Raw genomic sequence first — 22,653 nt, 5'->3', positions numbered from 1 at the left:
ATCTCAAAATGAATATATTAAATATTAATTTTCCATTTGGATCACTTCAAAGTGATACAAATTAAGGTTTTACGAAGTATAAGTACAGCAGCTTTGTTTACAAATTGCAGGTCAGATTTCTCTAGGTAATTAGGATGCAAATTGATTATTGATCTCATGCATATTCTATATGTCCCTCTGATCCATCCATGACTACAGCATCACATCAACAATACATATGTAGCTATATCCCTCTCAATCAATACAAACTAGACTCATAAATGAGAGTTGAGTGATACAGGATAAACGTGTAATTTTGCTGACAAATGCTTGTCCTAATGGTTAAAAATAGTGGCTCCTGGCTGTCAATCTGCCTGTCTGTGCAGATTTAAAAACACGAATGGGTCTGTTGTTACAAAGTTGCTTTGTTGTTGTTAGCTTGAGCTTCTGAATGAAACTGGAATTGTGGCCGATTTTCATTCAGCAAGGGATTGATAATATTTTCCTAGTGCAACACTTGCTAGTTGGACCATATTTCAGACTTTTCAGCATGACGAAAGCCAGCAGCATCCTGGACACTAATGATAATAATTACGAAAGCCAGCTCTGTCTTCTGGTACAGTAGGTGAAGCAAGCTAGCTAGCTAGCTAATTTATCTGGCTAGCAAAAAGAACTACACATGCATTGCTTGCAAATGTGCATAACCTACCGGTAGGTGATTTGTTTACAGCCACATTTTTTATTTTTTTATTTTTATTTTACCTTTATTTAACCAGGTAGGCTAGTTGAGAACAAGTTATCATTTGCAACAGCGACCTGGCCAAGATAAAGCAAAGCAGTTTGACACATACAACAACATAGAGTTACACATGGAATAAACAAACATAGAATCAATAATACAGTTGAAAGATCAATAAATATGAAGCAATAAATATGCCATGGTTGCAAAGTAGAAAATAGCAATTAAACACTGGAATGGTAGGATCTGCAGAAGATGAATGTGCAAGTTGAGATACTGGGGTGCAAAGGAGCAAGGTAAATAAATAAATAACTACAGTATGGGGATGAGGTCGATTGGATGGGCTATTTACAGATGAGCTATGTACAGGTGCAGTGATCTGTGAGCTGCTCTGACAGCTTGTGCTTAAAGCTAGTGAGGGAGGCAACAGACTCCAGCATCAGAGATTTTTGCAGTTCGTTGCAGTCATTGGCAAGAGAGAACTTGAAGGAGAGGTGGCCAAAGGAATAATTGGCTTTGGGGGTGACCAGTGAGATATACCTCCTGGAGCGCATGCTACGGGTGGGTGCTGCTATGGTGATCAGTGAGCTGAGATAAGGCAGAGCTTTACCTAGCAGAGACTTGTAGATCACCTGGAGCCAGTGGGTTTGGCGACGAGTATGAAGCGAGGGCCTGCCAACGAGAGCATACAGGTCGCAGTGGTGGGTAGTATATGGAGCTTTGGTGACAAAACAGATGGCACTGTGATACACTGCATCCAATTTGTTGAGTAGAGTGTTGGAGGCTATTTTGTAAATGACATCGCCGAAGTCGAGGATCGGTAGGATGGTCAGTTTTACGAGGGTATGTTTGGCAGCATGAGTGAAGGATGCTTTGTTGCGGAATGGGAAGCCGATTCTAGATTTAATTATGGATTGGAGATGTTTAATGTGAGTCTGGAAGGAGAGTTTACAGTCTAACCAGACACCTAGGTACCTCTACCTCAGAACCGTCCAGAGTAGTGATGCTGGACGGGCGGGCAGGTGTAGGCAGCAATCGGTTGAAGAGCATGCATTTAGTTTTACTTGCATTTAAGAGCAGTTGGAGGCTAAGGAAGGAGAGTTGTATGGCATTGAAGCTCATCTGGAGGTTAGTTAACACAGTGTCCAACGAAGGGCCAGAGGTATACAAAATGGTGTCGTCTGCGTAGAGGTGGATCAAAGAATCACCAGCAGCGAGTGCTACATCATTGATGTATACAGAGAAGAGAGTCGGCCTGAGAATTGAACCCTGTGGCACCCCTATAGAGACTGCCAGAGGTTCGGGCAACAGGCCCTCCGATTTGACACACTGAACTCTACCGGAGAAGTAGTTGGTGAACCAAGCGAGGCAATCATTTGAGAAACCAAGGCTGTTGAGTCTGCCAATAAGAATGTTGTGATTGACAGAGTCGAAAGCCTTAGCCAGGTCGATGAATATGGCTGCACAGTAATGTCTCTTATCGATGGATGTTATGATATCGTTTAGGACCTTGAGCGTGGCTGAGGTGCACCCATGACCAGCTTTGAAACCAGATTGCATAGCGGAGAAGGTAAGGTGAGATTTGAAATTGTCGGTAATCTGTTTGTTTTATCTTGGCTTTCAAAGACCTTAGAATGGCAGGGTAGAATAGATATAGGTCTGTAACAGTTTGGGTCTAGAGTGTCACCCCCTTTGAAGAGGGGGATGACTGCGGCAGCTCTCCAATCTATGGGAATCTCAGACGATACGAAAGAGAGGTTGAACAGGCTAGTAGCAGGGGTTGTAATAATTTTGCCAGTTAATATCAGAACGAGAGGGTCCAGATTGTTGCAGCTCTTTCAGAACATCAGCTATCTGGATTTGGGTGAAGGAGAAGTGGGGGAGGTTTTTGCGAGTTGCTGTGGGGAGCGCCGGGCTGTTGACCGGGGTAGGGGTAGCCAGGTGGAAAGCATGGACAGCCGTGGAAAAATGTTTATTGAAATTCTCAATTTTTGTGTATTTATTCGTAGAGACAGTGTTTCCTAGCCTCAGTGCAGTGGGCAGCTGGGAGAAGGTGCTTTTATTCTCCATGGACTTTACAGCTTCCCAGAACGTTTTTGAGTTTGTACTACAGGATGCACATTTCTGATTGAAAAAGCTAGACTTAGCTTTCCTGACTGCCTGTGTATTTTGGTTCCTAACTTCACTGAAAGTTTCATATCACGGGAGCTATTCGATGCTAATGCAGAACGCCACAGGATGTTTTTGTGCTGGTCGAGGGCAGACAGGTCTGGAGTGAACCAAGGACTATATCTATTCCTAGTAAAAAAAAAAATTAATGGAGCATGCTTATTTAAGATGGTGAGTAAGGCACTTTTAAAGACTAACCAGGCATCCTCTACTGACGGGATGAGGTCAATGTCATTCCAGGATAGGTCAATTAGAAAGGCCTGTTCGCAGGTGTTTTAGGGAGCGTTTGACAGTGATGAGGGGTGGTCATTTGACCGCAGACCCATTACGGATGCAGGCAATGAGGCAGTGATCGCTGAGATCGCAGAGGTGTATTTGGAGGGCAAGTTAGTTAGGATGATATCTATGAGGGTGCCTGTGTTTACAGATTTGTGGTTGTACCTGGTAGGTTCATTGATAATTTGTGTGAGATTGAGGGAATCAAGTTTAGATTGTAGGATGGCTAGGGTGTTAAGCATGTCCCAGTTTAGATCACCTAGCAGAGAAGAGCTCAGAAGATAGATGGGGGGGCAATCAATTCACACATGGTGTCCAGAGCACAGCTGGGGGCAGAGGGTGGTCTATAGCAAGCAGCAACGGTGATAGACTTGTTTCTGGAAAGCTGGATTTTCAGAAGTAGAAGCTCGAATTGTTTTGGTACAGACCTGGATAGTAAGATAGCCTGCAGAGTTCTATCTCTGCAGTAGATTGCAACACTGCCCCCTTTGGCAGTTCTATCTTGGCGGATAATGTTATAGTTAGGGATGGAAATTTCTTTTTTTTTTGTGGTTTTCCTAAGCCAGGATTCAGACACGGCTAAGACATCCGGGTTGTCAGAATGTGTTAAAGCAGTGAATAAAGCAAACTTAGGTAGTAGGTTTCTAATGTTAACATGCATGAAACCAAGGCTTTTACGGTTACAGAAGTCAACAAATGAGAGCAACTGGGGAGTAGGAGTGGAGCTAGGCACTGCAGGTCCCGGAATAACCTCTACATTACCAGAGGAACAAAGGAGAATTTGGATAAGGGTACAGCTAAAGGCTATAAGAACTGGCCGTCTAGCACGTTCAGAACAGAGAGTAAAGGGAGCAGGTTTCTGGGCATGATAGCATAGATTCAAGGCATAATGTACAGACAAAGGTATGGTAGGCAGAGAGTACATTGGAGGTAAACCTAGGCATTGAGTAATAAAGAGTTATATAGTCTCTAGAGACGTTTTAACCAGGTGATGTCATCGCATATGTGGTAGGTGGAAGAACATGGTTGGTTAAGGCATATTGAGTGGGGCTAGAGGCTCTACAGTGAAATAAGACAGTAATCACTAACCAGGACAGTAATGGACAAGTCATATTGGTATTAGGGAGAGGCATGTGTAGCCAAGTGATCGTATGGGTCCAGTGAGTGGTTGGGCTGGCTGGGGACACGGCGATTCAGACAGTTAGCAGGCTGGGGATAGCAAGCTAGCAGTTAGCAGGCCGGGGCTAGCTAACTAGCATAAGGGCCTTAGAGGGACGTCCCGATGGGGGAAAAGTCTGTTTTTGCCTCCTTGTGCAGTGACGTTGATAGACCAGTCGTGGAATTAATAGGGTTCCAAGTAGCAGAAGGGTCCAAGTCCAATTGGCAAAATGGGTATAGTGGTCCAAGAAACTGGCCGGTGGATCAGCTGATAGTCCAATATGCTATAGATAGCTAGCAGGCCACGGTTAGCAGAATGGGCCTTCAGGGGACGTCGCGCCTGAGGGGCCTGTTGGGATCCTCGGGCAGATTTATGTTCGTATTGCAGTCATGAAGGATCGGCGGGGTTCCGTGCCCTGTACCGGCAGTAGAAGGGGTCTGGATATTCTAGCTGAGGAGTGGGCTTCAGGAGTAGCCCAGGAGCCCTAGCCCTGGAGATGGGTCTAGCATGGGCTAACCCCAGTCTAGTTGGTGCTTGCTCCGGGACGGAAACGTTAGCCAGGAGTAGTCAACCCGGGTTGCAGTTAGCTAGCTGCAATTATCCAGATGAAATTGTTCAGAGTTTGCAGGGGATATGGAGATAAAATATAGGTCCAGTATGCGCTGGTTTGAAACGCGTTGTACGAACTGGCGAGAGCTTTCCGAGCTAAAGGTTAGCTGATGACCAGATATCGATCTCGACTGTCAAATCAATTACAAGAAAGATTTTGATTATCTAAGACCGATTTTTTTGAGTTCTTACAACTCAGAAACCGTATTCAGTCGCTTCAACAGAGTCAACAGAGCTGACTGATTAGCTGGTAGCTAGTTAGCTAGCTAGCTTCAGTTGAGGTATTCCAGTTCGAAGTTAAATAGAAATACTTTAGAAAAAAAAACAGATCCACACCACATTGGGTGAGGCAGGTTGCAGGAGATGCGAAGAAAAATATATAAAAAGATGTATACATGACGAGACGAGACAAGACAAAGACAAAGATGTCTGACTGCTATTTTACTGCTGTAATGTTTATATCTAGCTGACTCCACTTGTAAATTGTCATTTTTATATAGTAGAGTAACCTTCACACTTGTTGTAGGCTACAAGCAAATGTGAACACCAGCTGTCTGGTACTGACTGATGGAAAAGTGGCATGCACAGCGGCCGCTTGAGAACTCTCATATAGAGCACGTTATGAAGAGTTGCCTGGATTTGTTTTGTCGCCCCGACAGTTTAACATTTCATAATCCCAAATTACGTAAATGAAAATTTACTGAGTCTGGCTTCAAGTCCTGGTTCCAAAGTAGCATCATGAATTTTGAACATGCATCCTATGATCGATCTCTACTGTCATTCAATCAATTACAAGAAAGATTTTGAATATCTAAGGCCAATTTCTTTGAGTTCTTACAACTCAGAAATCGTATTCAATCGCTTCAACAGAGTCTGGTTGAACCTAAAACATCTAGCACACAAAAAATACTGAAAGAAGCTTATTCTACACCAAAGAAGTTGATTGCCAAGTTATATCAAGGATTGATTGAAACTCTACCTGATGGTTCAGCACCTATAAGGGGGAAAAAGGAAGAAATTGATATGTGAAAATGTTCATACCTGCTCCTACAACCAAAGACAAACTACTGCAATTTAAGATAATTCATAGGACTTACTACACTCCTGCTAGAATGCATGTAATGCACCCAGAAATGTCACATCTGTTGGAGATGCAAAAAGCACAAAGGAACCCTATTATATGTGCTGTGGACATCCTTTTGGGATAATGTACACTACTGTTGAAAGGTTTGGGGTCACTTAGAAATGTCCTTGTTTTTTAAAGAAAAACAACTTTTTTTCCCATGAAAATAACATAAAATGAATCAGAAATACAGTGTAGACATTGTTAATGTTGTAAATTACTATTGTAGCTGGAATCGGCAGATTTTTAAATCTACATAGGCGTACAGAGGCCCATTATCAACCATCACTCCTGTGTTCCAATGGCACGTTGTGTTAGCTAATCCAAGTTTAACATTTTAAAAGGCTAATTGATCAAAAAAAAACTTTTGCAATTATATTAGCACAGCTGAAAACTGTTGTCCTGATTTAAAGAAGCAATATAACTGAAGATCTTGTACAACGCTTTGTACTACTCCCTTCACAGAACAGCACAAACTGGCTCAAACTGGCTCTAACCAGAATAGAAAGAGGAGTGGGAGGCCCCGGTGCACAACTGAGCAAGAGGACATGTACATTAGTGTCTAGTTTGAGAAACAGATGCCTCACAAATCCTCAACTGGAAAAACTATTACTATTGTAAAAAACAATATAAAAAAACACGTGGACTGAGCTGAAAACTAGAATCAGTGCCTAATGTTCAGGTCTATTTGTAATATTCTGCTCGCTAAAAACAATTTATTGTGAAGTAAACCCAATGTGTCATACATGGGTAGCTACTGTACATTATTTAAGGGAGTAATATGAAAATAGGTTTCCTGATGATACACTAAGAAAGAAGCAGGAACATAATGTCAAAGGATTAATAGATGAATCAGAACAGAGTAGATGGATGAGAAAGAGAAGGTTCGAGCCATGCCATTGCTTTTAAGGAAATATTCAGCCCATTGAAATAGAAATCCACAATTGGGTCAGGAAATGCATTTTCAGAACTAACAAAATCGATAAACAAAGAAAATGCAGATACAAAATGTTCTCTGCCTTTTGCATGTGAAAAATACTCTTTGACGTTTACATGTGCTGCTACACTGAACATAGAGAGAGGAGGATTTGACTGGCAAAGGATTTGACTGGCAACATTTAATTGGCAATTTGCTAGCTACATATGTTAACACGTTGAGTAGGTCTCTACAACACACTGCTGAAAGGTTATTACATTACACACATCCACTGTGGTTCCTACTATAGCTGGATGTGTGTAATGTAATAACCTTTCATAATGAATTTAAAAAATATATATTTGAATGTAGACATCTGAATGTAGACACCCATATAGAGTCAATGACTAAAATGAGGTACCAATATTCACTTACCAACTGTAAGTGAATTGTTGCCATCTATTGATCTGGTTGAACTTCCCAGCTAGCAGGCAAAACTGGTTGAACTTCCCAGGTACAGTAGCAGGCAAAACTGGTTGAAATGACGTCATTACAACATTACAGTTTTGTCCGCTGGGTTGTTAGTGTGATCAGAAGAGTCCATTTTACCATCCTCTGACATTCACAGATGCTCTTATCCAGAGCATCTAACAGACCTAAGTGTCATAGGGTCAGCAACGAGTCAGCTCTAAGTGAAGGAGTAATAGGATGTTGTTACCATACCAACATCAATTGGTCCATTTCTTCCAAAGATGTTGTTTACTTCCAAAGTTGTTGTTTTCTTCACATATGTTCCATGAGTAAACCATGTCATTTGATATCCATTTTGCATTGACCTTTTTACCTTCAGCAGTAATGTTTCCACCGTCCTTTTAGTGAGCGGTCCATAGTGAACTCTGAGATGTGATACAGCTGTATAATCACACAAACACAGTCGTTAAATATGATCTGGTCTTATCTCTTCCGTAGCTCCTCTTTTGTAGTTTCTTGCATTGTGCTCCAAAACAGTCTCCTTCATCTAATATAACCTAATTATCCTCCTCTGCTCAGAATCACTGCTCTCTTTGAGGGCCTTCTTTCTATCTTTCTCTTTTTCTTTCTTTCTTTCTCTCTCAGACATCACCCAGAATCAGTAACCCCCAGTAGAGAGACAGAATGGATGCATTTAATACTGCGGATGTGCTTTTCTAAGAGCCAATGTAAAATAAGTTAGTACAAAGGTGGATTCTATAGTACTTTTTCCACTATTTTCTATACAGATCTGAAGTCTGGCCTAATAGAAAAAGTTAGGTGATGCTAATTGAACACAGGTATCTCAATCAAACCGTAATTAAAGAGTCTAGAATCATTATCGTGTTTTCTCTTTCAGCTGTTTCCTACTTTGTTGCTTTACGCTGGATCTTGATAGGATTTGAAAAAGAGATACAACAGAAAGCTGCCCTTGCCTTTAGGATTTTTGCTAGGCTGCAGTCATTTGAGAATTCTAGATTGGCCTTATCAGACAGGCCCTTTGCTGAGGTAGCTGGAGCCTGTCTTCACAGTGAAGCTCTATTCTGTGTAAGTTCAACTTGACCCGTCACAGACAATCAATATACTACAGAAGCTTTCGTCCAACCCGATGTGAAACTTTCTTTTCTTTTTTATTCTTCAAGCCCAACAAAAACAACAAGAACAACACTTCAAAGCTAGTCTTACCAAGTAGGCCTGCTTCCCTCAGAAAGATCTAACATTCTAGATGTGCCTCCAGAGCTTCTGCCTAGCTCTGTTCCTTGCTGCCATGCCAGACTTGGAGGCTGTTCTAAAGCAAAGTGAATTAGCTTTTAATTTGCAGTGTTTGACTTGTACATGTTCTTTTTTTACAAAATAATTTGGGCCAGGACAGTCCACTCAGTAACAATTGCCACTGTTATCCAGGGAGTTCTGGGTTCCATAGAATTAATACAAATGTACGTGCACATCACATAACAATGATGTTACACAGAAGCATATACAGCATACCCAGTAGCATGCGTACCAACGCACAGCTAACACAACATACACCGAATGACACATCAGACGCAATTGCATAAATACAAAATGACACGCAGTGGTCCAAAGAACTGCAGACTGCCTGAGAAAGCATGTTTTTAACTGATGGTTATGCCAGCAGGTACATTTCCCATTGTTTATAGGCTTTGGCTGGTGCACTCCCAGAAGATGGATGGAGATTCACACCTGAACAGGCCTGACATGTATTCAGGCAGTTTGTGCACTGTCACCTTGAAAACAGTCACTAGGGTGTTGTCAGTGAACCTCTGTTTTATGCGATCCCTCCATGAATGCCCAGTCATGATACGAGCAGCCCTGTTGATGATACGCTGTAGCTAATTTAGGGATGGACATGAGTAATCCAGTATTCTGGTACTGAAATGGACGTTAAAGTTTCATCTTTAACCAGAGATACATTTTTTTTTAAAAGGATTAAAAAACTATTTAGTGGAATGTGCTTTGTGGCTGCGCGATCGGGCAAATTAAATAAAATTTAGTCTAGAAGACAACGTTAATTTACTTTGACTCTAGTGTTCCACTTCTAAGTGCGGGGCACAACAAAAAATAAACCAAGCCAAGCATCACACCATTCTTCTCCCTAAACTCCCTTTCCCCTTCGTGTCTCATTCATTCAATTACATTCCGACCACTCCCTCCACACCAGCTCCCGTTAGTTCTACTGTTAGGTGCCTCCTAAGAAGAGGTAGGTTCAGGATAAACAATTGTTTATTGAAAGTCCCAACACAACAACAACAGGTGGGGAAACACACTTAGCACACAGAGGAGAAACCTCTACTCCTAATTACCATCCAAACTGTACGACGACCGTGAGAAAAAACCCTGTGGCGCAACCACGCACCCCTAACAGAGCAACAACAGCAAATAATCCCGCACAAATAATTAGCAGGCAGCAGAGGTTAATAAACCCACCGAAATTAACTACGGTAATAGGACACAGGTGTAAAAGAAAAAAAGACAGACACAAACGAAAAGGAAAAATGGATCGTGACAGCTAGTAGGCCGGCGGCAGCGACTCACTGGCCTAATATGGTGACGAGATGCGGCGTTATGAGGAGGCAGCACGGCAGCAAGCCCGAGAGGCAGCCCCAAAAATGTATTGGGGGGGCACACGGGGAGTGTGGGCTAGAGTGGGCATCGAGCCAGGTGCCATGAAGCTGGCTCAGCGCATCTGGTCTCCAGTGCATCTCCTCGGGCCGGGGTACATGGCACCAGCCTTACGCATGGTGTCCCCGGTTCGCCAGCACAGCCCAGTGCAGGCTATTCCACCTCACCGCACTGGCCTGGCTACGGGGAGCATTCAACCAGGTAAGGTTGGGCAGGCTTGGTGCTCGAGAGCCCCAGTGCGCCTTCACGGTCCGGTTTATGCGGTGCTACCTCCACGCACCAGCCCTCCGGTGGCAGCCCCCCGCACCAGGCTGTCTCTCCGTCTCCTTCCTACAGGTGCTCCCGCATGCTCCCAGCGCTGCCAGGGTCTCCCGTCTGTCCTGAGCTGCCAGAGTCTCCCGTCTGTCCTGAGCTGCCAGAGTCTCCCGTCTGTCCTGAGCTGCCAGAGTCTCCCGTCTGTCCTGAGCTGCCAGAGTCTCCCGTCTGTCCTCAGCTGCGAGAGTCTCCCGTCTGTCCTGAGCTGCCAGAGTCTCCTTTCTGTCCTGAGCTGCCAGAGTCACCCGTCTGTCCTGAGCTGCCAGAGTCACCCGTCTGTCCTGAGCTGCCAGAGTCGCCCGTCTGTCCTGAGCTGCCAGAGCTGCCCGTCTGTCCTGAGCTGCCAGAGCCGCCCGTCTGTCCTTTGCTGCCAGAGCCGCCCGTCTGTCCTGAGCTGCCAGAGCCGCCCGTCTGTCCTGAGTCAGCCAGGAGCTGCCAGAGCCGTCAGTCAGCCAGGAGCTGCCAGAGCCGTCAGTCAGCCAGGAGCTGCCAGAATCGCCCTTCATTCCGGAGCTACCGGAGTGTCCCGCCTGTCCGGTGCTGCCGGAGTCTCCCGTCCGTCCGGTGCTGCCGGAGTCTCCCGTCCGTCCGGTGCTGCCGGAATCTCCCATCCATTCGGGACCCGTGGCTTGGGTCCCCAGTCCGAGGTCGGCGGCGAAAGGTCACCGCGTTAAAGAGCCATGGAGGAGGGTAAAGAGGCGGAGAAAGACTATGGTGGAGTGGGGTCCACGTCCCGCGCCAGAGCCGCCACCGCAGACAGACACCCACCCAGACCCTCCCCTATACGTTTATAGGTTTAGGTACTGTCCCGTTCTGACCTTAGTTTTTTTGTTATGTCTTTGTTTTAGTATGGTCAGGGTGTGAGTTGGGTGGGTTGTCTATGTTCGTTTTTCTATGTTGTGTTTTGAGTTTGGCCTATGGTTCTCAATCAGAGGCAGGTGTCGTTAGTTTTCTCTCTGATTGAGAATCATACTCAGGTAGCCTTTTTCCACCTGTGTTTCGTGGGTGATTATTTTCTGTTCTGTGTTTTATGTATGCACCGTACAGGACTGTTTTGGTTTCATTTCGTTCTCTTTGTTGTTTTATTCTTTAGTGTTCTGAGTTATAAATAAATATAATGAACACTTACCACTCTGCGCATTGGTCCTCCGATCCTTCTTGCTACTCCTCCTCAGAAGAGGAGGACGAGAATCGTTACAGTCAGTTGTATACCTTACCATGAAATGCTTTCTTACAAGCCCTTAACCAATAATGCAGTTATAAGAAAATAGAGTTAAGAAAATATTTACAAAATTAACTAAAGTAAAAATTAAATGCCCCGCGCATTGACTCAGTACCCCCTGTATATAGCCTCATTACTGTTATTTTATTATGTATTATGGGTACAGGTTAGTCGAGGTAATCTGTAAAGTAAAGTGACTAGAGTAGTGTAAAGCTCAGCTGGAGTAGTATAAAGCTCACCGCCATTGGAATCTGGAGCAGTGGAAATGCGTTCTCTGTAGTGATCAAATCTCGGTTTGGCGGATGCCAGGATAACGCTACCCGCCCCAATGCATAGTGCCAACTGTGAAGTTTGGTGGAGGAGGAATAATGGCTGTTTTTCATGGGTCAGGCTAGGCACGTTAGTTCCAGTAAAGGGAAATTTTAACATACAATTACATTCTAGATGATTCTATGATTCAAACTTTGTAGCAACAGTTTGGGGAAGGCCCTTTGATGTTTCAGTATGACAATGCCCTCGTGCACAAAGTGAGGTCCATACAGAAATGGTTTGTTGAGATTGGTGTGGAAGAACTTGACTGGCCTGCACAGAGCCCTGACCTCAACCCCATCGAACACCTTTGGGATGAATTGGAACACTGACTGCGAGACAGGCCTAATCGGTCAACATCAGGACCTCACTAATGCTCTTGTGGCTTAATGGATGCAAGTCCCTGCAGCAATGTTATTTTTTATATTTGAGATTCTTAAAAGGAGATGGTTTGGGATGAGTTGGACCGCAGAGTGAAGGAAAAGCAGCCAACAAGTGCTCAGCATATGTGGGAACTCCTTCAAGTCTGTTGGAAAAGCATTCCAGGTGAAGCTGGTTGAGAGAATGCCAAGAGTGTGCAATGCTGTCATCAAAGCAAAGGTTGGCTACTTTGAAGAATTTCAAATATAAAATATATTTTGATTTTTTTAACACTTATTTGGTTACTACGTAGAAAATAGTAAAATATTAAGAAAAACCCTTGAATGAGTAGGTGTGTCCAAACCTTTGACTGGTACTGTAAATGTTTTCAAAATTTCTCCAGCACTGATGTAAGGTCATTTATGTAAATGGAGAACAGTAGGGGTCCAAGCAAACTTGTGGGATTCCATTCCCCACAGGTTCCTGGCCTGACTGCGTGCTCTGCAGTTTGGTGTATTGACTCCTCTTCTGTAAGTATGATATGAAACACTTGATTGCAGTGGTGTCAAAGCCTAATTTTGCAAGCTTCCTCAGGAGCTTGTTGGGGTGAACAGTGTCAAAATCTTTCTTCAGATCCAAGAACAGTGCTGCTGTGTCCTCCTGGCTGTTACAAGCCGACTTGATGTTCTACACAACTCTTTGCACTGCAGTAGATGTGCTGTGTATCTTCCTAAAGTGACTTTGATAGGTTGTTGAGTGAGAAATAGTTGACAACCTGTGTGTGCACCAGCCTTTCCAGCACTTTGGAGACAGCATAATTCATACTGGATGGTAGTTGGCCATATCCGATTGTGTGTGCGTCCCACTTTCTATTTTGTGTTAATGGGTTTGTGTGCGTGCATGTCACATCTGATTGTTTGTGTGTTCAGCTTTCTGCCTGTTAGCCTCCTGCATCTGTGTGTTATCCGGAAAGTGAAAGCATTAGTGCGCCATACCTCTCTCAGTTCCTGTTTGTTTGCTGTACTCATCATTTTAGCAATTTACATTTTCACTTCATTCACGTTCACGTCAATTTTGAATGCTTGTTTTACCTGCCCATCTGATGCACTTTTATACTTCCTTCATCTAGCTCTCGGTTTAAATAAAGTTTGGAGTCAGAAAGAAACTGCTGTGCTTCTGATGGAAAAGTGTCTTTACTGATTGTGTGTATAAAAGTTTGGACTTTGACCTGAATGGTAAATAGTCAATTCGATTGACTCCCAGCCGACACATTTTAGGTCCTTGAATGTCCTTTGTAGGTTCTTAAAGGTTAGCAATAACGTTCCCGATTCCTCTAACGTCCATTTGCCGAATGTTCTGGGTGTCCCAACAGTGTTCCTTTCAGAAACATTCCCTGAGAAATACAGACATGTTTTGAAGTTTCAGTTTGAAATTACTTGAAATGTTTTTACCCATTACACTAAAAGTAACAGCCAGGGCAGATTATTTAATCTGTAACGGTACAAATATTGTCTTAAAGCTACAATCAAAAATCTGATCTCTCTCTCTCTCTTGCAGAGGAGCGGCCTGACTGTTCCAAGGCGCGGTGTGAGGTGCAGTTCTCACCCCGCTGCCCTGAGGACGCGGTGCTAATCGAAGGCTACGCACCCCCTGGAGAGTGCTGTCCCCTGCCCAGCCGCTGTGTCTGCAGCCCTGCAGGGTGCCTGAGGAAGGTGTGCCAGCCTGGGTACCTCAACATCTTGGTAGCCAAGGGCTCTGGAAAGCCTGGAGAATGCTGCGACCTGTACGAGTGCAAACCAGGTACACTAGCTACCAATAACAATTTCTAGCAACTATTTGTGACATGGCAATATTGTTTTCTGATTCTGATACTTAGCTCATTGTAGTAATAATAATAATAATAATAAATATGATTATTATTAGATACCATTTTCTGAACGCATTTCTCAAGCACAATGCCCAAATTGTAGGCTACATATGAATGTGTTTACACTCATGAATGGCAGCTGCATCCTTCCGACAGTGGTTTATCACCTCGAGTTGTGTTGTAATGAAGGCCCTAGCCCACAGAAGGAGTGGTTGCCAGAATAGGAATGTGCTGGTGCCGTGATCTCCTTGTTCACATTAACAGACAGCATGACATGTCACGTTGCAGTTAAAATACTGACACGTCTGTTTTCTTAACAAACGCTACTCCCATTGTGTTCTTCTACAAGATATTTCATGGTTGTCTCTGTGTTATGCCCTCCCTACAGGTATGCTATCTTAATTTGATCACTCTGTGATCGCAGAAAATGTTTCTGCATTGCAGGAAATGTAAATTGTAGTCTATTCGAGGTTTAAAAAGGCTTTTAAAGTTTGTAATTTTCACTTAAAAATGTCAGACTTGATTTCCCCTTCCGAATAATGTATCAACCCCTACAAAAAATGTCCATTAATAATTCACATTTCCTGTTGCTGCAAGATTGTTTTCCTGCTGTGAGAAACTGTTCAAATTAACATACCTAATGCAGCTCTGATGACTCTCTCTGTGTTGTGTCCTACCTAGGGTTTAGTGTGGACTACAGCACTAATGGTTGTCTCTGTGTTTTACCCTACTGTACCTAGTGTTTAGTGTGGACTGCAGCACAGTGGAGTGTCCTCTTGTCCAGCAGGTTCAGTGTCCACCAGACAGTTATGAGACCCAGGTGCGTCTCACCGCGGACGGCTGCTGCACCCTTCCCACCAGGTGTGCCTCGAACTTCCCCTGAATGCAACAATCAATGCACTTTCTTTGGCTGTTATATAAAGTAGTCAGGTATGATGTTTACTAACTCTACGAATCCCCCTCTCTCTAGGTGTGAGTGTTTGCCTGGTCTGTGCAGTTTCCCGCAATGCACCGTGGAGAGCTCCCCCCAGGTGGTCTCCCGCGGCGATGGTACCCCCGGGCGATGCTGTGATGTGTACGAGTGTATCAACGGTGAGCTTGGCCCTTCTCTCTCCCTCTGCTTGGCGCTGAACTGCACAGCATCAGTCTCACTGTGTCTGAGCTGTTATGCAGGGTGATGGTAAAGCCCAGAATATTGTGCCAGGCCAGCTAACGGGGGAGGTTTGGAGATAAGCACTAAGACGAGAAAATATTTACACTGAATATATTTACACTCGGTGGGCGTATTTGATAAATATAACCGCATACCTTGCTGGATGTTAGGTGGAACCCGCTATGTGAAAATCCTTCTAACAACAGGATAGCATATTGACTGATGAAGAGGGTTGTGTTGGTGGCATGTACTCGGTGGGAGGATGGCAAATGTCAAATATCTTTTGATTTGTTTAACACTTTTTTGGTTACTACATGATTCCATATGTGTTATTTCATAGTTTAGATGTCTTCACTATTACTCTACAATGTAGAAAATAGTAAAAAATAAAGAAAAACCCTTGAATGAGTTGATGTGTCCAAACTTTTGACTGGTACTGTATACAAATTAGAGCTTAAACAGATGGGTTTATTGGTGTTAAAATAGTGTCACGCAGCCTGTCATTTTTGCATTTATACTTTTTCATAAGGACAACGACAAGTTGAATGTTGGACGACAAAGTTCATGATGTCACTGCGACAACTGTATACAGACATGTCGATAGACGTATTATACACCAGCCTTTAGTCTTGACATCTTTGTTGTTTAGTTCACTACCGTACTCACTCTGTTTAGCAGAAGGCCTCACATGTGAATCCTTAAAGAGATGGGCGGGGCTAAGGCTTAGTAGAATGCTGAATTGGTATGAGCAAAGATGATCTCTCCAGTAGGTGTACCAAAATATTCAAGGGACATTTTCTGAAAAGTGGGGTTACAAGTTTATCAACTTTCAAAGCAGAATTACTTTCCCAATTTTCCTCAACTGTAGTGTATGATATACCATTTTTTACTTTTATCCAATGTAAAAAAAAACACAATTTCAAATTTTGCTACATAAGACTGAATCGAGCCGGCCAGTCACAAATTAGCGAGAGAGGAGGTTGAATGGGCAGAAGATTATTTTCATATTAAAGCAAATTCTCAAGGATTTACTAAGCCCACATGAGCGGTGGTGAACTTTCAAGTGTGAGCTAGCCATTAAAATAATAATTTCAAGACCTTGCATTTAAAATAAAGAAATCTCCAGTATATTTACTCTGAGAGGAGGTCTAAGAGAGCCATGGCATACTGTATGTTGTAAATGATGTGGGGAAAAGCAAATCTAGCGAGGAGGAGATTTTTCTGTTGGTTGACGTTGGGGCGACAGGGGAGAGGGTGTGACAGGCAGTGCAGCGCTTCCCTTCCCCTCTTAGCCCTATTAGCTAGAACAAACATCTGTTGGCGATGTAGAGCCAGGGGTCTGTGTCATCCCTACATCCTGATGTGAAATTGCCTTTTGTATATTTACTGATTTCAGAACAAAGAGACAAGCGTTCAGAGATCTACCCTCAGAACATCAAAGCACCAAACAGAAATATACACTGATTGAACAGCTGGCTCTATGGTGGCTTTATCTGTCTGCCTGAAGGGAAAGAGGGAGCTGGAACTAATATTCTCCAGCCGAAGGGGGTGGAGGGTGGAAAGGAAACGGGGAGTGAAGATGAACTCATCCCAAAGGGTGGAAACTGAACTGGGGATCAATAGAACAGCTGCTGTTGAGTCAGGTCACCCCTGTAACACACACACACACACACACACACACACACATCACCCCTGCAACACTACAGCTCTGTTGTAATACTACCTGAACTCTTCAAGGTTTTCTGTGACTCCCAGTAATTAAGATAAAACAAATGAATGCCAAACACACAAAGACACCATGGTAAACCCCCACTCTCAAGACATGCACAACCACTGTTTAGTGAAAGAGCTACAGATACTGAGGTATTTCTACACTATTATTGTTGTGTGTGTGTGTGTGTGTGTGTGTGTGTGTGTGTGTGTGTGTGTGTGTGTGTGTGTGTGTTACAGGGGTGACCTGACTCAACAGCAGCTGTACTATTGATCCCCAGTTCAGTTTCCACCCTTTGGGATGAGTTCATCTTCACTCCCCGTTTCCTTTCCACCCTCCACCCCCCCGTGTGTGTGTTATCATCCTACTTACATAGGTGTTCTAAGTAATTGATAAGCACATATGTCTGGCTGCTCAATATGGCTGACACACTGTTTGTGTGTGTGTGTGTGTGTGGAACAACATGCTGTTCTCAATCAATGACTATTCACAGTTTTCCAGTGTTTCGCTACTGGGGAACTGAAATTCCAACAGCTGTGTTATGGTGGTCGTAGGACAATCTGTACTCCGCAGATAAGCGTAAATTCAGACTCCTTGATTTAGCTGTTAAACTTGATTTCACCATTGCTTTTTCCTCCATTGTGTGCCCATTCGTTTAATGAAAGGCAGTTGAATGGACATAAAATATTTAATGTTACATGTTTCATGTTAAAAGCATTAAAGCTTGCAGACTTATCAAAGAACTAAAGGACATCATGTCTGTCATCTAATGCTACCTCCTCACAACCATCTGTCTTGGAAGAACCATTCAGGGAAGACAAACAGGCCAGGACATAGGAAAGAAGGTTTGACTGGATGAACTGTGGAAGCCATCTGCAAACAGTGGTGTCTGCAGGCTTCTGTTGTCCCACTCTGACAGCAAATGTTAGCAACAGCAGATGAGACAGTTGAGGCACCCGCAGAGCATGTTTGTAATGGCCTTTGAGCAGCAGGCACACACACACACACACACACACACACACACACAGTTAGGTACTAGCTAGCTTCCTCCTCAGACGGTGATGTCACTCTCCTGCAGGGGAGATAAGCGTTTTATCAGGCTGTGTGTGTGTGTGTGTGTGTGTGTGTGTGTGTGTGTGTGTGTGTGTGTGTGTGTGTGTGTGTGTGTGTGTGTGTGTGTGTGTGTGTGTGTGTGCGTGCGTGCGTGCGTGCGTGCGTGCGTGCGTGCGTGCGTGTGTGTGTGTGTGTGCGTGCGTGACCGGGATCACTCCTTCAGCCAGCTAATCGATCCCCGTGATCCAGGAGAACTTTCCTGCAATGCAGGAAATGTAAAACTTGTAGTGTTTTTGCGGTTTATTTCCACTTTAACATTTCAGTCTTACATTTTCCTTTAAGAAAATTGTATCAACCCCTTCAAAAATGTCCATTAATTATAATCCAGATACTAATTTTAATTTCCTGTTGCTGCAGGGTTCTTTTCCTGTTGTAGCAAACGGGGTCAAATTAAGATCCTACATCTGTACACTACAACTTATGCTGCATTTAGTGGAGCTATATGTTTTATAGATGTGCCTGTTGTGTCTTTATTTTTAGCCACCTGTTTATCCGTCTGTGGTGCGCTCTACTGTCTTTCCGAGCGTCATGCTCGCAAAAGGAGCAGTAAAAGCTGCTAATCTCTGTTGGCACTTATGGCAGGTACACTTAAAGTTGGCATTTCTATTGAATGTGTGTGGCATTTGGATCGAGTGTGTAAAGTGCTACTATTGCAAGTGGACATGCAGGTCTGTCCTTTATTCAATGGTAGCAGAAGGCCACTCATGCTTGAAGGAGGCAGTTGAGAGGAGCCTTCTGCCAGGAATACGAGGAGACTCACATATTTGAGCAATCTTGTTGACTCGCTACTGAATTTGTTAACTTATCATTTTTGTTGTTAGCAGTTGATGTTATTCTTTAATAACACAGACCCCAAAGCAAATCAGGGGGAGGAAAATAGGTTCATTCAAAGAGGATAAATCATAAATGGTATGCTGAGAGGTAGATGGTAGATGGTCGTTCATTCCCTGTCATCAGTGATTCTCTCTCAGTGAATCTCCCCTGAACAAAGGGACAGGAGGTAGTTTATAACCCAGCCCTAGCTTGTGGTTGTCCAATTAGAATTCCTTGCAATAAAACTGTGCCAATGGTCAAATAACAAGTATCTTATTTCAGACTCAATATATAGACAAAATCCTCCCATGTCTCTGCATTAATCCCCTATTACAGAAAAAAACACTATTTCCATTGATCGTTAGTACTCTATTGACTTTTAGTCCTCTTGACCTTTAATCCTGGATTGATCTCTCGTCCTCTGTCTCTGCATTGTGTATTTATCTTCTAAATATTCTTATACTCCCCCCTAAACCATTTAAAAAATACATATACTTGAAATGTATTTTCAGAAACCAATAGAAAACATGAAAAAATAGACAGTATAAAAAAACATTAGCAGTAAGCATCAAATCATTCACATTAAACCTTGCATTTCTATAAATCACAAAGGACATATTGTACTTGCTGTTATAATAAGAAATAGATTTCAAACAAAGTTATAGATAATAAGTATTAACAGGTGTAATGTTGATGTCCCTTACGATTCTTACCACATCCTGTATTAGGAGGAAACTCACACAAAAAAATTATTGTCTACAAGACAATAATATTCAATCGTCCTGTTGGCAAGGTAATCATTCATCAAGTCCTTTAAAAGTGATCAGCTCTTCCACACTGGTATCAGTCCCACTTAAATAACTATTAGAAATTATGTTCTGACGGTCTGCCGGTAGTGAGGAATTCTTCTTCCGTTCCACTGGTTGCACTTCACCGGAGATCTTGTAACGTGTCAGGTACAGTCCTTGAATCGAAGGATATTGCTTCAGCTTCAGACTGTAGATTCTCATAACCTGTAACGAAGGAAACAAAAAAGTGAAAGTAACATGTCCTGGTTTCAATAGAAATTGATATTTCACATAGATTTCCCTAAGTAAGTATGTCCCGATTTTACGGAAAGAGTTGGACATTTCACCTAGATATCCCTAATATGATGACTGCAATATACAACATAGAAGCTTATCAGGTTCTGATCATCTTACTATGCTTCTTCACCCGAGATTGGCCCCTGATTGCTAACCGATCAGTTATTTATTATATTCTTATATTTCTTATATTCTTATTCTCGTCATCAAAATGGACAACCTTGCAATGAGTGACATGTATCCATCGTGATTTTCCCTGGACTTTTACTGCTGACCTCGTTATGAGCAAAACTTGATAAGGACCTTCCCATCTTGGTCCTAATGTCTCTGTTACATATTTTTTTTACCATCACACTCTGTCCTGGTACTACGTCATGTTCCCCCTCGGGACTTATTCCCCACGTCTCTTTTACTTGTCTGTCTGCTTCCCCTACTGCATTAGAGAGTTGTATGCAATAGCATTGTGTCACTCATAAAGCTTTTCTCAAATCTAACGTGCCTGTCACTTTCACATTGTCCATTGTAGCTGACCAGACTGCCTCCCTCACACCCCCCTTCACAATGCTTGAACCATCTGTGTATAAGACAAACTCAGGGTTTTTCTGACGGATGACTCTTAGTAAACCCATCAGAGAGCTGATCCAAAACCAACTCACAACAGTAATGTTGAAGTAATGTGGAATCTGGAGGACGCATCAGAGTAGCTGGATTACATAGTGTGCCATGTTGTATGATTATGTTAGGAGCCTCCAACACAGTTGACCATTTGTTCCAATGAGCAGCTGTGACCTGTGCAGCTCGATTCATTGTCAAAAGAGTATGAACAGCATGTGGACACTTGATGGTAAGATGTTGGTTGAGAACAAGCGATGCCATGTAACGGTTTTCTTCGTGAGAAGGAGAGTCGGACCAAAATGCAGCGTGTCGATTGCGATTCATGTTTAATGAAAAAAAACACACTAAACACAAACACTACAAAAACAATAAACGTAACGAAAACCTAAACAGCCTATCTGGTGAAAACACATAGACAGGAACAATCACCCACAAACACACAGTGAACCCCAGGCTACCTAAATATGGTTCCCAATCAGAGACAATGACGAACACCTGCCTCTGACTGAGAACCATATCAGGCTGAACATAGAAATAGACAAACAAGACATGAAACATAGAATGCCCACTCAGATCACACCCTGACCAATCAAAACATAGAAAATACAAAGTAAACTATGGTCAGGGCGTGACAGTACCCCCCCCCCCCCAAGGTGCGGACTCCGGCCGCAAAACCTGAACCTATAGGGGAGGGTCTGGGTGGGCATCTGTCCGCGGTGGTGGCTCTGGCGCTGGACGTGGACCCCACTCCATGACAGTTTTAATCCCCCTCCTAAACGTCCCTAAATAGGTTACCCACCACAATGATAACATGGGACAGAGGGACAGCTTGGGACAGAGGTAACTCGGGACAGATGGGTAGCTCAGCCCTGAGAGGAAGCTCAGCACTGAGAAGAAGCTCAGCACTGAGAAGAAGCTCAGGCAGGTGGTTAGATCCGGCAGATCCTGGCTGGCTGGCGGTTCTGGAAGATCCTGGCTGACTGGCGGATCTGGGAGAATCTGGCCGACTGGCAGATCTGGGAGAATCTGGCCGACTGGCAGATCTGGAAGAGTCTGGTCGACTGGCAGATCTGGAAGAGTCTGGTCGACTGGCAGATCTGGAAGAGTCTGGTCGACTGGCAGATCTGGAAGAGTCTGGTCGACTGGCAGATCTGGAAGAGTCTGGTCGACTGGCAGATCTGGAAGAGTCTGGTCGACTGGCAGATCTGGAAGAGTCTGGTCGACTGGCAGATCTGGAAGAGTCTGGTCGACTGGCAGATCTGGAAGAGTCTGGTCGACTGGCAGATCTGGAAGAGTCTGGTCGACTGGCAGATCTGGAAGAGTCTGGTCGACTGGCAGATCTGGAAGAGTCTGGACGACAGGCAGATCTGGAAGAGTCTGGACGACTGGCAGATCTGGAAGAGTCTGGACGACTGGCAGATCTGGAAGAGTCTGGACGACTGGCAGATCTGGAAGAGTCTGGACGACTGGCAGATCTGGAAGAGTCTGGACGACGGGCAGATCTGGAAGAGTCTGGACGACGGGCAGATCTGGAAGAGTCTGGACGACTGGCAGATCTGGAAGAGTCTGGACGACTGGCAGATCTGGAAGAGTCTGGACGACTGGCAGATCTGGAAGAGACTGGTCGACACAGACTGGCTGCTCTGGCTGCTCCATGCTGACTGACAGCTCTGGCTGCTCCATGCTGGCAGACTGCTCTGGCTGCTCCATGATGACTGGTAGCTCTGGCTGCTCCATGCTGACTGGCTGCTCCATGCTGACTGGCAGCTCTGGCTGCTCCATGCTGACTGGCTGCTCTGGCTGCTCCATGCTGACTGGCTGCTCCATGCTGACTGGCTGCTCCATGCTGACTGGCGGCCCTGGCTGCTCCATGCTGACTGGCGGCCCTGGCTGCTCCATGCTGACTGGCGGCCCTGGCTGCTCCATGCTAACTGGCAGCTCTGGCGGCTCCTTGCAGACTGGCAGCT

At 44.1% G+C, this 22,653-nt stretch overlaps 1 protein-coding gene across 1 annotated transcript in view; it reads left to right on the top strand.

Moving 5' to 3' along the window:
* LOC110505725 (cysteine-rich motor neuron 1 protein) overlaps positions 1 to 22,653 on the top strand; it is a 172,824-nt gene that overhangs the window by 70,170 nt on the left and 80,001 nt on the right. Inside the window, exons 3-5 of the mRNA XM_021585125.2 lie at positions 13,887 to 14,129; positions 14,937 to 15,057; positions 15,167 to 15,288. Of these exons, the coding sequence (XP_021440800.2) occupies positions 13,887 to 14,129; positions 14,937 to 15,057; positions 15,167 to 15,288 (486 nt within the window). The remainder of the gene's footprint in view (positions 1 to 13,886; positions 14,130 to 14,936; positions 15,058 to 15,166; positions 15,289 to 22,653) is intronic.

Source organism: Oncorhynchus mykiss, chromosome 25 (assembly GCF_013265735.2).
Source record: "Oncorhynchus mykiss isolate Arlee chromosome 25, USDA_OmykA_1.1, whole genome shotgun sequence".
Classification (NCBI taxonomy): domain Eukaryota; kingdom Metazoa; phylum Chordata; class Actinopteri; order Salmoniformes; family Salmonidae; genus Oncorhynchus; species Oncorhynchus mykiss.
This window is presented reverse-complemented; position numbering and strand designations above follow the sequence as displayed.